Raw genomic sequence first — 16,190 nt, forward strand, 5'->3', positions numbered from 1 at the left:
TTTCTCACTGATTCCACTATCTGTATAGTACTCTAGAATAGTAAAAATTGTCTTTTTCATAACATTAAACTTAATGTTAAGGTTTTTGGAGAGGTGAAAGGAAAGGAAGTGTTGGAAAAAAAATGTGTGTTTAGTTTGATAGAAACTGTCGAGAAAACTACACGTACCTATAATGTGAAAAGTGAAAGAGGTGAGAAAATATGAGAGTAATATATAAAATTTGAGAGAATTAAAACTACCACTGAAATATGTGAGGAATTAGAGAAAGACAAGATGGTACATGTGAAAATCGAAAAAAGAGAATGAAGGAGGTGTGTGAAAATAAAAAATAAAAAAAATTGTAAATTGAATGTTAGAGATATAAAATTAAAATTTTTAAAAATAAAAAATTATTAATATTTTAAAATTAAAAAAAATAAAAATAAAGGAGGTGTACTTAACAAAAAAAGGAGGTGTATATATCATTAGACCTGCTATTCGCGCCTCCCCTTTTTTAACTTTGTATTGTCTCATTTTTTTTTCTTCCTTTTTTTGTATTTAAAATAAAAAACTATATTTGACAAAAAAAAATAGTTTTTTAGGTACAAAATCTAGTGTACACTATAGAAACTATTTTATATTCATATTCATGTATTTATTTTAGTTAATTTTGGTATTTTTTGAAATTTATTTTAAATAACTAATAATTTAATAACTTAATTAATAAATAAAATGCGAGACAAAAATAATAGAGAAAAAAAAATAAATGAATTAGCATATTGACATAAAATAAATATTAGATACTTCAACGAGAATTAAATCTAACAAAAAGAAGTTAGTCATTCACAACATGACGAATTAAGATTCAAATATTACCAAACAATTAAGAAATTTTTTAAACTTCACTTTATTTGACCACTCAGATAGCTACACAAATACTCTCAAGTGATCTTCCTATCATGGAGGCTTGAGGCTTGATGTATGGATGAGAAATATGATGTGATCTTCCTATCAAGCAAGCCTTATGTATGGATGAGAAATGTGATGTAACCAAGAAATATATCCATCAATGCACTCTCCTAGACCATCTACACATGTAGACACTCTTGTATTGGCATTGCTCAAAACGTGATTGGGACATTGAATAACTCTTTGATCACATTCCTCAAAGACAAACACATTAGCAATAATGTGACATCATGAGCAAGGAATTCCCTTTACATGCCCAACTTGTCACACCACCCTCTTAAGTAGATGAGCCTAATTTGATTAAGCTTGAAAAGTTTGAGATGTTATGGAAATGTTTCTCTTCGTTGTGAGCTTCATAAGACATATAGATGACCTTCGTTGACTGCTGGATATCAAGCATAGTCCAACTAATAAACACGTCATCAAAGCCCTTCAAATTCTCCCATTAATTGGTAGGCACAATTAGTGAGACCCAGTAACTAGAAAGTGCATAAAGATCTAAGCGTATAAAGTAATTACATAATTAATTGTTTTAAAAAAACACAAAAGCAAAAGAAAATAAAAAAATAAATTTGATGCTTGTAGCTAGGAGAATCATATATTCTTTGACCAGTCACGTACATTAATTTTTTTTTCTCGATAGAAACATAGTTGCACAATTGACTTAATCGACTTTGTAATGTCATTAGTGGTTTCCAAAAAACTAAAATATATATGCATTTCTTTTAAAATTATAGAAACTAAACAAATATTTTTAAATTTGAGAGACTAAAAAAATATATTCTAAATTTGACATATTAAAAATATATTAATATTATATATATAAATAAATAAATAAATATATATATATATATATATATATGTATATATATATATATAAGCCTTTATTGTTCATAACAATCTCACGGTTCTACTTTAATTACCTCCCATCGAAAGTAAACGTAGTTCATGCCAACAAACAATCAAAAGGAATAAGAATGACATGTTTGATTTTGGATGACATTATGCTATCCAAAGAAAAAAGATTGACATTTTAAAACAATTTTACAAAGCTCAATTTTGATGATGTATTGTTAATATTTTTTTTTTTTACACTACTAACTTTAAAAGTTACCCTATATACATTTGAATTTTAAATTTTTTAACTAAGTTAATAAATATTTTTTTTGACACCAAGTCAATAATTTTTTAAACATATAATAAACTTTATAAATTAAAGAGTACTATAATATAATTTTTTCATATTAAGAAGTGTTTAGGACATGGAAATTTTTTTCATACCAAAAAATCATGATTCTTGAGAATCATACATCTTGAGAATTATGATTCTTATGAATGATTAAAATATGTTTAGTTGGGTATAAATATTTCTAAGAATGATTATAAATGTTACTTGGGAATCAATTTTTTTTACCACACTAAATACAAAAATAAAAATAACATGACATTTTATTAAAATAAATTTTTTTATTTAACTTGAAAATCATACAAGAAATGTTACACATAGTGACATACAAAAAGTGTTACTATAGGTACAATATATGTAGGTATATGTCTATTTGACATATAGTTACACACAATTTTAGTGTTGATTTTGAATGAGATTTAATAACATATTTTGTGTGTCACTATATGCTATACTCACACTTTTTAATAACATGCTAACAAATATTGTAGTTATTATGTGGGTAAAAATAATTTTTAGTGACATATATAATGTCACTATAAGGTGTGTCACTATATGACAATTTTCTTGTAGTGACCCCCTTCATAGAAACAATTTCATGAGAAACATAGGTAAAAATTAAAAAACTATTCCCCCAAAAAATAATGGTTCCTAGAAATATTATTTTTAATTAGTAAACCAAACACAAGAAACTAGTTTTTCCAACTTCACATTCCTAAGAAAGTAAAAATAATCCTTGTACCAATGTCGTATTTAATGTATTTTAATTAAGTTTATTTTTCTACGAACAATTCATTCATATAATATTACAATACGCATATTTCTAAAATAAATTAAAAATCTATATTATTTTTTCAAATACACTTAAAGAATAATGAAATAAATATAAAATCTAATATTAATATTATATTTTAAATAATTGTATACCTAAAATTGATTTCAGTTAATATATTATTCAAATAAAAATTATTATTTTTTTACTTTTTTTTTTGAAATAAATGTAGCCAAGTATAATTCCAAGTAGTTGAAATGTTATTTTAAATAAATTAAATAAAACTAAGCATTCCACACCAACGTATGATTAACAAATTAATAGAAGCATCCACCGCGTATGAGTTTGTCCTTGTGTTGGTCAATGTAGTTAATTTTTGTCACTTAAGATTCGAGAGTTTATTTTTTGTCAGAAATTCAAGAACGTGTGTCTACTGTGCATGAACATATTCCAACTTCCAAGTTTGTGGGCTGTCGTTTGTGCGTATCTAAATGGAATGGAAAACCTAAGACTGAAAACGTATTTTAAATTTTAACTAGTGATGTCATGACACACGTCGAACAATTTGAACTTTCAAAAGAAATTAATTATAAATATCATTCTAAGTCGTAAAAACTAATGCATGTTTTGAAAGAATGCAAGTGGCCCATGCCACGCACGAGACCTTTTTTTGTTTTTTCCTTTGCGGAAACTGGTAAAGAAGCTTCTTCTGCTATACGGTTACTATGCTACAATTGTTATTCTCTTATGAAGCCTCTTATCACTATCACAACGACCTTCATGTTAGAAATCCGTGGAGATCAGACCAATTAAATTAGACTACTTTGGAACTTGGAAGAGTGCATAGAAGAAAAAAACAAAGGCAAAAAAGAGAGAGAAGACCATTAAATCCGTTGATACCTTGATTCACAAATCACGGATATCTTGGTGCCCAATAGATATAATAATATTTGATTGGCCAAGTTGCGTACCTTGCAAATTCAAATACGGGACTACAAAGTTTAAATGTTGTTTTATGAATAAAAGTAGGTAATAAAAGTGTTTTGGTATTTATATTTTTTAATTAGAGATCAAAATTCCTCCTGTAACTTAAGTATAGACTTGTAATTGAAAATATTATTATTATTTTTATATATATTGATATGTGTTTGACAAATATATATATTAACGTAATAGTAAAAAGGACAAACATCTAAGTTATCCGTCCACAAAGACATATGTTTATAATTATTTAATTTAATTAGGATATTAAATAGGTAAATTAAAAGTGATTAAATTAAATAAAGTAAAACAAAACTATTTAATTGTAGAAATTTAAAGAAAACAATAATTTAAATGAAATTAATATATAATAAAAGTAGTTGGAGATTGATTCACTAACTTTTTATTTATGTAAATTTTTATAAATTTTTCATTCAATTTGTAATTAAATAATTCATCCAGCAACCGACACATGTATTTAAATCTTAAATTTTTATGTGAGAAATTTTAAGTTATTTAAGAAAAATCTCAATTCTTTGACAATTTTTATTAAATAATCCTATATTAAGGATTAAAAGTTAATTGATAAGATTTATCTTAATTGCTTGATAATAAATGTCATCAATATTTTATTCAAATTGTAGTTTTAAAAGGGTAACCTCAATTAATTATAATAAATCATGCATTGATGATTAAACTAAAACAAGCATTAAAATCATGAAAAAAATAATTAACTAAATAATATTTCTTATTGAATAAAAATACATAATATTTACAAAATTAAACTAAAGCTAAAATTATCTTTTGACTAAATTTTTTATGAAAAAAAAAAGATTTAAAAACATATTATATATCAATAATTGTTTATATTAAATAAAATATAAATACATCTTTGACAATTATCATATACTCATAGAATTGTAAATGAAAATACTTTTATTTTTATATATACTCATTCGTGAGAAAAAAAACTTAAACCTTTATAGAACAAGAAAAAAATATATGTAGTTTTATGTTTACCGTTTCTAGCTAGTGTTTTCATCGGCTTTAATTAAAAAGATTATTAGAGGACCACTTATGTATGATATTTATTGAGAGACTACATACTTCTAATTTTTTTTATTAAAATTCATTTAGAAAAGTATAACTTTGACTCATTTAGAAGCGTGGAAACTTTATGAATTTTGTACATATAAAAAGAAGTAACCAAAGGCGCCTTAAACATTGTTTTATACTGAGTATATATATATATATATATATATAAATAAAGATTTTCTTGCTTTAATTGTATGTCTGGATAGATTTACTTTATTCAATAATTTATATTTTATATCAAATTTTAATGATCTAATCATTAAATTAAAATTTTTTAATATATAAATATTAAGTTTACAAAAAATTTAAAAATTATATAATTTTTTATTATATAGATTTAAATTTTTATAATTATCTATTAATTTAAATATAACATACTCTTGAAATGAGTGACTTACTCCTCAATATATAAATATATATATCATTTCACAAATATTATGAATCTTGTAACACTTGTATTTCAAAATGTGCAATTAAGGTTTTCTTTTCACTCATAAGGGATTGTGAACAAATGGGTCGCATTAAAATCAAGTAATACAACCTATCGAGTTTCATATGTGATAAAAGTATTTTAGATTAAACCATTGGACTTTGAGGCTTCAACACCACTCAAAAGCGAAGATTCTTCGTTTAGTCTTTAATCTACCACATTTCCTTCTCCTGCTAAACTCTCCCATGGTGTTAGGGCAATTTGGTAATATGTCCTTCCCTTGGCAGTTGAAATAAGTTACCTATTTGTTAGGATAAACCTTTACATTATGTCCAATGTGCAACCACACTTCTTACACCTTCATGCTATAGAGAAAATGGTTCTCTCACCTCCATCACTAGCTGTAGAACTAGCAATAGATTCTTCTCCATGAAGTCTTTTCTTTTGCGTTGGGCCCATATTTGCATGATCGACAATCCTCACCCTGTTGTCTATGTCAAAGGATTTCACAATATGTATAGTTCTCCCTATAACTTTCACAATTGTAGCGCCAAAATGAGGAACCTCAATTCTTCTTCCAATTTCTCAACACCAGTTCTCGGATTCTGATTCCCATAGCCTATGTCATAGCCTGGGGAGTATTAGCTCTCACACATTCGTCTTTACTATCCATTACGTCCTTAATCTATTAACAATAATAGTAAAATAACAACAAAACAAGCAAGGCAACACAACGGCCACATCACACCAAGTTTAAAGGACACTCCACATCATAGTTCTCAAAAAATGAGAGCAAAAGTATGAGGAACAATTTCACATACTTCCCAACCAAGATAAGAAATAAGCAACTCTAGCATGTCAAACCAAAGAATTCATCCATCAAAACACATGTTCTTGAAATAAGCTCACTAGAGAGGTTATAAGGAAAAGATGCAAGGGAGATTGTTGTTCTTGATCATTAGTTTTAGACTCGCCAAAGTTGTCTCTTATTCATAGTGCACAAATTATTAAAATTGCTAATCTCAATAAATTATAATGAAGCAATTAAGATCTTGACACAGTAAACAAACAAAAAATTTCAATTTAGTCAACATTTTTACAAAATACAACTAAAAAACATATTAAAGACATAATACATTGGTCGAGTGGACCAACATGCTTTATATCACTAAATGTAATTCTTTTCTACTCCAAAATATTTTAATTTAAATAATAAGAATACAAAAATTAAGTATAATAAAACTTTAGCTCTTGGAAAAGAATTACATTCACAACTTTATTAAATAAAACTCTAATAAATAAGGAATATAAGTATTGAAAAGATAATAATTAGGTACTAAATTGACCTTGTTAGATCAAAGGACAAATTATAACTCCTAATAATAAACATAATTGTTTTTGTAAAGTATAGAAAAACTAATGTATAAGACGATTGCTTGAGAATACATAAAATCAACATTAGATAAAGTCTTATGAACATCTACATATCAAACTGAACATACCATTTTGTTATAAATGAATGTATTCATTAAATTATTTATTATGTTTGATATATTCCTATCATTTGTTTTAAATGCATATCTTAAAAAATTAAATGAATAAAAGTATTTTAGAGATTAAGATACGACTTTAAAGGTAAAATTATATATTTTTTTTTGGAAATCATTAATTTAGTGATCAATTTCGTGATATAATATAGTCGGTTTCTAGGTTTCAACCAATTTAGGGACTTATCCACCTTTTGTAAACATTCTTTTAGTAAATAATTTATAACTTAGAGATGAATTTGGTTACGGAACTCTCAATTGCCATGTTTAATTCCATAAATCAATGCCACCAACAACGCATATATTAGGACTTATTTCTGCTTGTGACCGATTTGATCAGTTTTGCTCAGCTACTGAACTAAACGTAGTCGCTAAGATGACTATTTAGCTTTACGGTTTCTAAAAGTTTACCACTAATCTTCTAAGTTTAGCAACTGAAGATATCGGCCGGTAAATGATGTCATAACATAATTTAACTTTTCGATTTATTATGTATAATAGATAAGCCGAAGGATAAACATGTATATATATAGGGGAGGAAAAAGATATCAAATCCATAGAAATGGTCTGTCAAACAAACCCTAGCTAACCATCTATATCTATATGACTACACAATCCTCTCCCATTTTTTACTCACTATTCATTAATATTATGCATAGTTATGATAACTTGTATATATATTCACTCATCCATGCTTCAAGAGAGTCATTAATAACTAGGATTCAATGCTGCCTAGTTGCAGACTCATTCAAAAAGTTGTAGTTGATAGTAGCTACTAGGAGGCCCAAACCCTATTGCTTAACATGTAGGTGTTGAGCTAGTGGCATGCAAGTTCACACATAAAATTATTCACAGATTCGAATAATAATTTAGATACTCTAAATTAAATTTTACTACTTTACACTTTGCCATTCTATTATTTTTTTGTTATGATTCAATCACTCATTTTTTATAAGTTAATTTTATGAAATAGTTGTATATATTAAAATTTTATGTTATGATATTTTGTAAAATAGTTAATTTTTCAGTCAAGATTGAAGCCATTCCGTGGTTGCAATATTTTCTCCTACTGGTAAATATTTATAAATATTTTGTATCCGAATTCAGGTGGTCCATTTCTAAAAAGACTTGGAAGCCAAGGAGATTGACTAATTTCTGGCATGCATGTGAGACCTATTGTTATCTCCTTTGGCAAGTGTACCAAATCGTATAAGTAGTTCAATGAAAGTATGAGTATCGTCTCCCAAGGGACTTGCGCACCACTTTACAATTTCACTTGTTATACTAACTAAGCTACCGAAAAGCAATAAGAGTTTGATTTGCTGCAGTAAATAATGTAAACAAGCAATAACAATTCTTTTTGGTATTTTGGTAAACACTTAGAGTGCAAAACTTGATTCTAATGCAATATTTATAAATTGTTGGGGTTTGACTTCACTAAACCTTCCTCTCATGCTTATCACTAAGTTCACAATAGTTATTATTCAGAATTTATCAATCACTCTCAAAAGTAACCAACCTTAATCTCTTACAAGTTGGCATTTAAGTTGCTAACTTAAACTATTAATCTCTTGCATAGTTTAACCAAGAAACCAGCTTTAAAAACAAGAGCTTAAGAAAGACCAATGACATTTACTCTATCTCTAGCAATAAGCACCATTAGCTGCTCTATTTCAAGTCAAAGGTTTAAAATCATTTCTCAATCTCTTAAAAACCTTAAGTTCAAGTTAAGGGTGATCAAGCCATAACAAGCATTATGCACAGAAAAAGAGCAATAAAACTGAATAACAACTTAGATTTATAGTTTAGAGTTTACACATGAGAATGAGTTTAGTTACATCAAACCCCAACAAGGGTGAGTTTAGCTACACATAGACATATAGAACTCTACAAATGATGAAGAAAGGAAGAAGCTTGATCTTGAAGGTTCCAGAGCTCTCTAGCCGCCACACAAACTCCAAGAATGATCCTCCTTACTTCTCTCCTCGAAAATTCTACTTTTTGGTCATAAAAGCTTTTGTCTTATATGAATAATGACATGTCAGCACAATCCACGCTAAGCGTAAGAGCCACGCTAAGCTTGGGGATAGGTCTGGAGTGAAATGAAGTTCTGGGACTCCCACACTCAGCCTCAGTTCCACGCTCAGCGTGAGGATTGAATTTTTGTTCCAGGGACTCTTTGCCAAGTTGAGGCTAAGCCTGGATCTGGGGCTTAGCCTGGGGACTTAACCACAAATTCCTTCAACTTCAAATTCACCACTTTGTGCTTAACTTCCTTCCTTCTTTCCTAGCTTTCTCCTAAACTACAAAACAACAACTAAATACTTGTAAGTTATCTAAAAACATGATTCAAAAATAAAATATGATCACCTAACAATTTAGATATGTTTTGAGTTAAAAACAAAGTCTAAAACAAGAAAAATTGATATAAGTGTTTCAAACTAGGTCATAAACTTAATGAAATCATAGCACTTATCACCTATTAATCCTTGTATAGGATTGATAAAAACTCGTTCAGTCATATTATTGTGCAGGTCACTTAACTTTAATTTGGAAAGAAATGTTTAAGCGGATTGCACCGTGTAAAATTTGGTAAATCGCAATTCAAAACTTTTCCATTTAACATAGCTGAAACTTTACAAAACAGCTTATAATTTTTTATGTTGATATAAATTTTTCTAGCAATGTTGGTAAGTAGATACAGAGTTTGCCGTGTCATAGGAAATTAGTCTCTTCCACTTATACTTTCTGTCATTGTATTTGAGAGCTATCTACATATAATTATATTAATTAGGAAAATTAATAGCATTATTTTTTTAATTCTTATTTTCTTATTTTAAAATTCTCTAAATGTGTTTAGTCTTATTTTGAATAAACTTTTTTCTCAAAGGCACTTGCAAAAGAAAAAAAAAATTGATTTGAGATTTTTCCATTACATAAAATCAACTTACACATTTAACTTTTATAAAACTCGTCTCTTTAACTTCTTCACAAACTAAAATGCATATTGGATTATTTAGTTTATGAAAAAAATTTAATTCATTTTACTATTTTTTTTCTTTTATAAATATTTATAAAGAAATTTATTCAAATAAGATCTTTAAAAAGTTATTTGAGAATCGAGAATTTTCTTCTAACACAGATGATAAGTAGATACTTAAGAAAGCAAAAGAGAAAAACAGCCATTTTGTCACAGAAAAGGAAAAAAGAAAAGATAATAACTACAAACCAAAACCAAGTTTAAGCGTACACATCCAAGTATTAAACCCTCTTGATCCGGGTTAGAATGGGCGATTTGATTTGGTCAGTGCAGTATTCTTATATCATATAATTTTCTTATATGCTCACCGTGGTCTGATTTAGGTTGAGGAGTGAAAGGGAAAGACTTTTGTTCCACAAGCGAGCATGTTTTTCACACCTTGAAAAGTCAGAGCTTATAAAATAAGTAGACTTCAATTTTCAAGAAGACTAAGACTATAAACTAACAGGGAACCTCAAATTATTCCAGGAAAGTTTTTTTTTTCTTTTTTAAATTTATCACTTTAATAACATTTTATAGAATAATCAATTCACAAATTTAATTATTGAATCAGCTCATATCACTTTGATAATTATGTGTGTCAATAAGTCTCAGTTTTATTTTTTATTTTATATCTAATAAACAAAAATTTTATTTTAATAATAGAGATTTTTTTCCCGTAATTTCATTATTCTTAGTTAATGGATAACACGGTGTTTGAGTCTTCCCTCTTCTTTCTAGTCCACCTTTTCAATTGTTTCCACTCATGCATGGTGCTCACCGCCGACACATACTAGGTCTTAATAAAATCATCAAAAAATTCAGAAACGAGTAGATACACGTAATGTAATTCATTACTCTTTTTTTTTATATATATTATTTATTATTACTATTATAAGAAGAAAGTACGATCTATGCAAAGTTCGTAGTTGAATAGGGTACGCGATTTCGTTGAGAGAATCATCTAATTAAGAACGAATTCAACAGAGTAGTTGGGTAAACGAAAATACAACCTAGGAAGACAGCTTCAAGTATTCCCATTGGAAGACAAAAGTAGGGCTACTATTTTGCAATTGTTTAATGCCTCTTTCCCTATCCAGTGTACTTAATTTATTGGCACCAAAACAATCATAGGTTTGTTACTTTCTATTATTCCTCGTTCGCATTCATCTGTTTATATATAGGGAAACTGTCTGGCGGCTTTGTATCTTTTACCAAACTCTCTTCTCTCTCACACACACGTACGCACAATCAACTGCAACACCTTAACAGTGTTATATATATAGTGTGAGAGAGTTTGTTAGGTTGAGAAAGATGAGAACCCCTAACTGTGACAAAAGTGGACTGAGAAAAGGAACATGGACACCAGAAGAAGACATGAAGTTGATTGCCTATGTTAACGAACATGGCCACGAGAATTGGCGCCAACTGCCCAAGCTTGCAGGTATGTGTACCATGTACACATGTTTAAGATTTTGAATTTAGGATATAGAGTATGTGTGTGATAATTATTTGTGTCAATTAGCAACCATAAATTTTTGGTAGTGTCAATTCAGGAATGAATCCTTTTATGTTATAAGTTTTACATGATCACATCATGTGTAAATTTTGTGTGTATTTTTTTTTTATATACATAAATTTTAATATAGTTTCGCCTATTTATTTTTTATGAAAAATGTGATATATGGTCACTTAAATATCAACGTCTTGAACCTCGTTTAGTTTTTAATTACGGTGTTTTAACATAAGGCAACTACAAAAACAGCCAATTAATAAACTGGGAGGGAGTTTAAGAACACAGATCTACTCTCCAGAATCTCCAATACGATCGCCAGTTTATGTTATATGTCTTATTCATAATGATCAATTCAAGGTCAAACATCAAAAGAGGAAATTACTTTCAAATTCTCCTGCTTGAATCCGTATAGAACCAATATAATTGTGCAATATGTTTTCAGGTCTTGCAAGGTGTGGAAAGAGTTGTAGATTGAGGTGGATGAATTATTTAAGGCCAGGCATCAAAAGGGGGAACTACACTGATGAAGAAGAAGAGACGATTATCAAACTGCACGCAAGGTTTGGCAATAGGTATGACACACCCTGAATTGTGAGAACTTAATTAACGCTCAACCAGAATATATAATCGGCATTGTTTCTTCAGGTGAAATTAGCTTTTGCATGGAGAAATTTCTATAATTCATCACAGTCAACATATTTTCTTATTTTTCTTATTTGTCCAAACAGAATTTTTAACTGGTATTCTCCTATATATAAGTATTTATAATTTCTTTCTAGTGATGAACACATATAATTAACAATATACAACACGTGTATATAAACCAAAGTTAATTTAGTGCAATTGGCTTCACTTGAAGGTGGTCTATGATTGCCTCTCACTTACCTGGAAGATCAGACAACGAGATAAAAAACCACTGGCACGCTCATCTTAAGAAGCGCTTTCAACACTATTCAGCAACAAACGAAAAAGCTGAATCTTCCCCGTCAAAGCAACAACACTCCCTAGTTGAATCCAATATTCAAGAGAAGGACTCCGTGGAAGTTTCTACAAGCCCTTTCCAAAACAGTTCTCAAGCTACTTCTCCATCACTGAGCGATTTTTTCTGCACAATAACGGAGCCTGCACCGGCCAGTAATGGGAATTTGGTTATTGATGACTTTGCTGATTTTGTGAAGAAAAACACAGATCCTATTGGTGCATATTCCTGGAAAGAACTCTACGAAATTTCCTACATCTCAGCCGAATTTCTCGCGCCTTTTGTGACATGAACCCGAAAGTTTTTGTCCAGTTTATGATGTTTGGGGGCTGTTGGAATAATATTGGCTTGGTTTTTCTTCTTTCGTTCTTTTTGTTTTCTCGGGTAAATTAGCATGCATAAACCTGCTTATTTTAATGAAAGGAGTATTGTGTATGAGACTAGGGAGAATTAATGGGTGATTAGGGAAAGAGAGAATGGATGTATGATAGATAATATACTAGGATAGAAAGAAAAGATAAAATGAAATGATAAGCATCAATAGTGTTTGTGATATTAAGGTATCTACATATACTTATCGTTTTTATATTTCTATAATGTGCTTGGATAGAAGATTATTCCAGAGAATTGTAAATTATAAGAATTTTAATTGTTTTTCTTTTATTTTTAAATTATTGTGTTTGGGTAATGAAATTAACAATTTTAATTTTCAAAATTTTATGTTTAGATAAGGTAATTAGATTTCTTCATTTCTTAAATTTTCTATTTTAATTAATGTTTAAAACTTTATATTTGAATAAAACATTTTAATTTCTTTTATTTATAAAATATTTTATTTAAAATAAATAAAAATTCATTTATAACTTATATTACTTAAATTAAAAAAAGTCAATTTTTTTATTGAACATGAAAAATAATTTTAACATTATTGCTAACTAAATTTTACAAATATGAGTAAACCTCTTGATATTTACTACAATAACTCTTAATATTAATGTTGAAGCTTTTACAAGATAAAATAAAGATTTTAAATATCAACATTTGTAAGAGTATTTTATGACATATTCTTCATTGAATTTCAAAGTATCACATACATAAAGAGGAACTAAAATCAAAGCTAATTCAAGGTATCCAAATTTCTACTTATTGACAAACTTACCTTAACTTTTTACATTTTACAATTTTTTTCTTTACTTAGAACCTTAATTTTGCTATATATACTGATGATACTATGCATGAATAGATCATAGAGTGCACTATAGATAGAAATTGATTTTTTTTTATCTCATTGGCAAAAGGTATTTTCAGGCATTCGAGAAACCTTAATTTTAATGAAATTGAATTTTCCTTTGATCTCTCTGTCTCTCTTTTTTCTTTTTACAATTCTTTTCTCAAGTTCTATAACTCTTCATATAATCTACAACATAGCAACTATACAATAATACAAGCAATATATCCCAATTTCTCTTTTATAGTTTACTACGGAACACAACATAATTATTGCTCCAATATACCATGAAATAACAGCAAGAAAGACGCATAATATAAACTATCACCACAAAAAAAAAATTGGAAATCAACAAGCTGATAGTAGCTTTGAAAGTAAGGAGGCTGATATCAACACATATGAAAAGAAAAAAAAAAACATGAATGGGAATTAACATTGGATAATATACGAGGAAACAATCCAAATGGTTCTAATAGCATTTTTATAAGATAATAAAAAAGGTGGAATGGGTTCCAGCATGGATGCTAGGTTTTAATTAAATAGTTCCACCCGCATCTTTAGTCATTCACCTAAAAAATCATTTAACCAAAACTTCCTCAATGTTTTTAAAACATTTAATATTACCTAAATTAAAACTTTCACCTCTTATCTTTCAATAATTAATCTTGGTCACTCCAAAGATATAACACACAATTGACACGCTCCTTATTCAATTTGAACACTAATTACAAAATAATAAACATGCACTACAACAAAATTTGTTACTAATGACAATTATTTAATGATAATAATTTAATTGCCGCCATATATAAAAATATTAATGGCTAATATATAATAGTCACTAAAAATATATTTATATTATACTAAAGTTTACTATTAGCGACAATTATTTATTAAAAAAAACTTAAGTCCCACAACGATTAGAGATAAAATAATTAAATAATATATAAGTGAGTAATAACTATCACCTTACACGTTCATTTTATAGGGTTGACTCCTAATTCACTATTCTAAATTAGTATCAAATCACCTATTATTACCAAATTCAATAGTGTTATAAAACAATTAGAGAACAACTTTCACCTTATAAATCTCACATTTCTTATTAAGAGATAAGACAATTAAAAAAATAAATTAAAAAATATATAAATAAAAGACAATCCTCATCTTACAAATCCCACATCGAGTAGAGATAAAAAAAAGTATATAAGTTATGAGTTTAGAAAAGAAAATTATAGGAATAAATTATTTAGAGTAAAGGAGACAATTGAAAAAAAAATAACTTTTAATAGCCTTTAAAATGGCTACTAGAATTGTCACTAAAAAAAATAAGTTTTTCTGACAATTTAGTAGATCTTTACAGGTATTTTATATAAATGCCGGTAATAGTATTAGTGATACTGGATACACTAGCCTTTATTTAAATGCTGGTAAAAAAAATAATGACTATTTATATGACAACTAAATAATAAGTTAATTGGCATAAAAAATTAATTTTGGTGTAGTGATATTTAAATTATGGTTGGAAAAGCAAGGAAGATTTTGGGTGACTAATGTTAATTACACCTCTCCTTGCAAAACCAAAACCCCTGTAGTATTCTTAGACATAACTATTTCACTGTCCTAGTTTATAATACCAAATTTCAATTCTGATATAATTGTTTCTCTCCATTTTCATCATTGTGAAATCTGATAAATCTGCAAAAAGAAAAATCATATATATATAATATGTACGTGTCTATAACAAGCAATAACTATCAACACCATGAACCAATTAATATATAATTTGTACAACCATTAATGTATAGTCCCTAAACCCTAAACCATTTCTGTTCTGCATGCACAATTACATCCTTAGAATCACATGTCAGAAACTTTTACCTATTATAATGAATATGTCCAAATCATAGCGCAACACCGAAAGAGAACTATCCGTCATCAAGTTTTTGGTTACGATATTAACCTTAAATTTGATGTTGGAATAATGTTTCACTCAACAAAGACAAGTTTCTATGATTTGACTTTAATCATAACCATAATTCATCATAGAACTTCCTATCATGCATTAGATATCTTAATAACTAAAACCATATATTATATAATTGCAATCAGAATTCTGAAAATCAAAATTGCTACAATGCAAACACATATTTATACCCAAACCAAATAAGCTAGTTAGGTAACTACAATGCAAGAAATACAGAGTACAATAAATCATCTTGCATAAATCACAACCACTTTCACGACGCACAAATATCCAAAACAATAAATTAAATACCACTTTAGTACAACTATTTAAAGTTGTAAAGATAGAGAATCCATAAAAATGGAAATCAAATTACCAAATATGTAAAAAAAACCCAAAAGTTTCCTCGATTAGAGAATACATCGTAGATGAGAAGAAACATAGAGACAAATAAGAGATAAATTAAAAATAAAACACAAAAAAAACTCTAGATATGGAAGACATCAGAAATTACAAGAAATGC

The 16,190-nt window shown here is 28.0% G+C and overlaps 1 protein-coding gene across 1 annotated transcript; it reads left to right on the forward strand.

The window, feature by feature from the left end:
• Positions 1-10,901: 10,901 nt before the first annotated feature.
• LOC109812757 (transcription factor MYB15) lies at positions 10,902-12,834 on the forward strand. The gene is made up of 3 exons (XM_020376798.3): positions 10,902-11,422; positions 11,937-12,066; positions 12,354-12,834. Exons 1-3 carry the CDS (start codon positions 11,293-11,295, stop codon positions 12,763-12,765), a joined length of 672 nt encoding a protein of 223 aa, XP_020232387.1. The 5' UTR covers positions 10,902-11,292; the 3' UTR covers positions 12,766-12,834.
• The last annotated feature ends 3,356 nt before the right edge of the window (positions 12,835-16,190 follow it).

Source organism: Cajanus cajan, chromosome 8, assembly GCF_000230855.2.
Source record: "Cajanus cajan strain Asha chromosome 8, NIPB_CcT2T_4, whole genome shotgun sequence".
NCBI classification, from domain to species: domain Eukaryota; kingdom Viridiplantae; phylum Streptophyta; class Magnoliopsida; order Fabales; family Fabaceae; genus Cajanus; species Cajanus cajan.

Coding starts and splice junctions, on each gene's coding strand:
- LOC109812757 (XM_020376798.3), top strand. CDS start 11,293: ATGAGAACCCCTAACTGTGACAAAAGTGGACTGAGAAAAGGAACATGG. Junction 11,423..11,936: donor CCAACTGCCCAAGCTTGCAG/GTATGTGTACCA, acceptor ATATGTTTTCAG/GTCTTGCAAGGTGTGGAAAG. Junction 12,067..12,353: donor CACGCAAGGTTTGGCAATAG/GTATGACACACC, acceptor CTTCACTTGAAG/GTGGTCTATGATTGCCTCTC.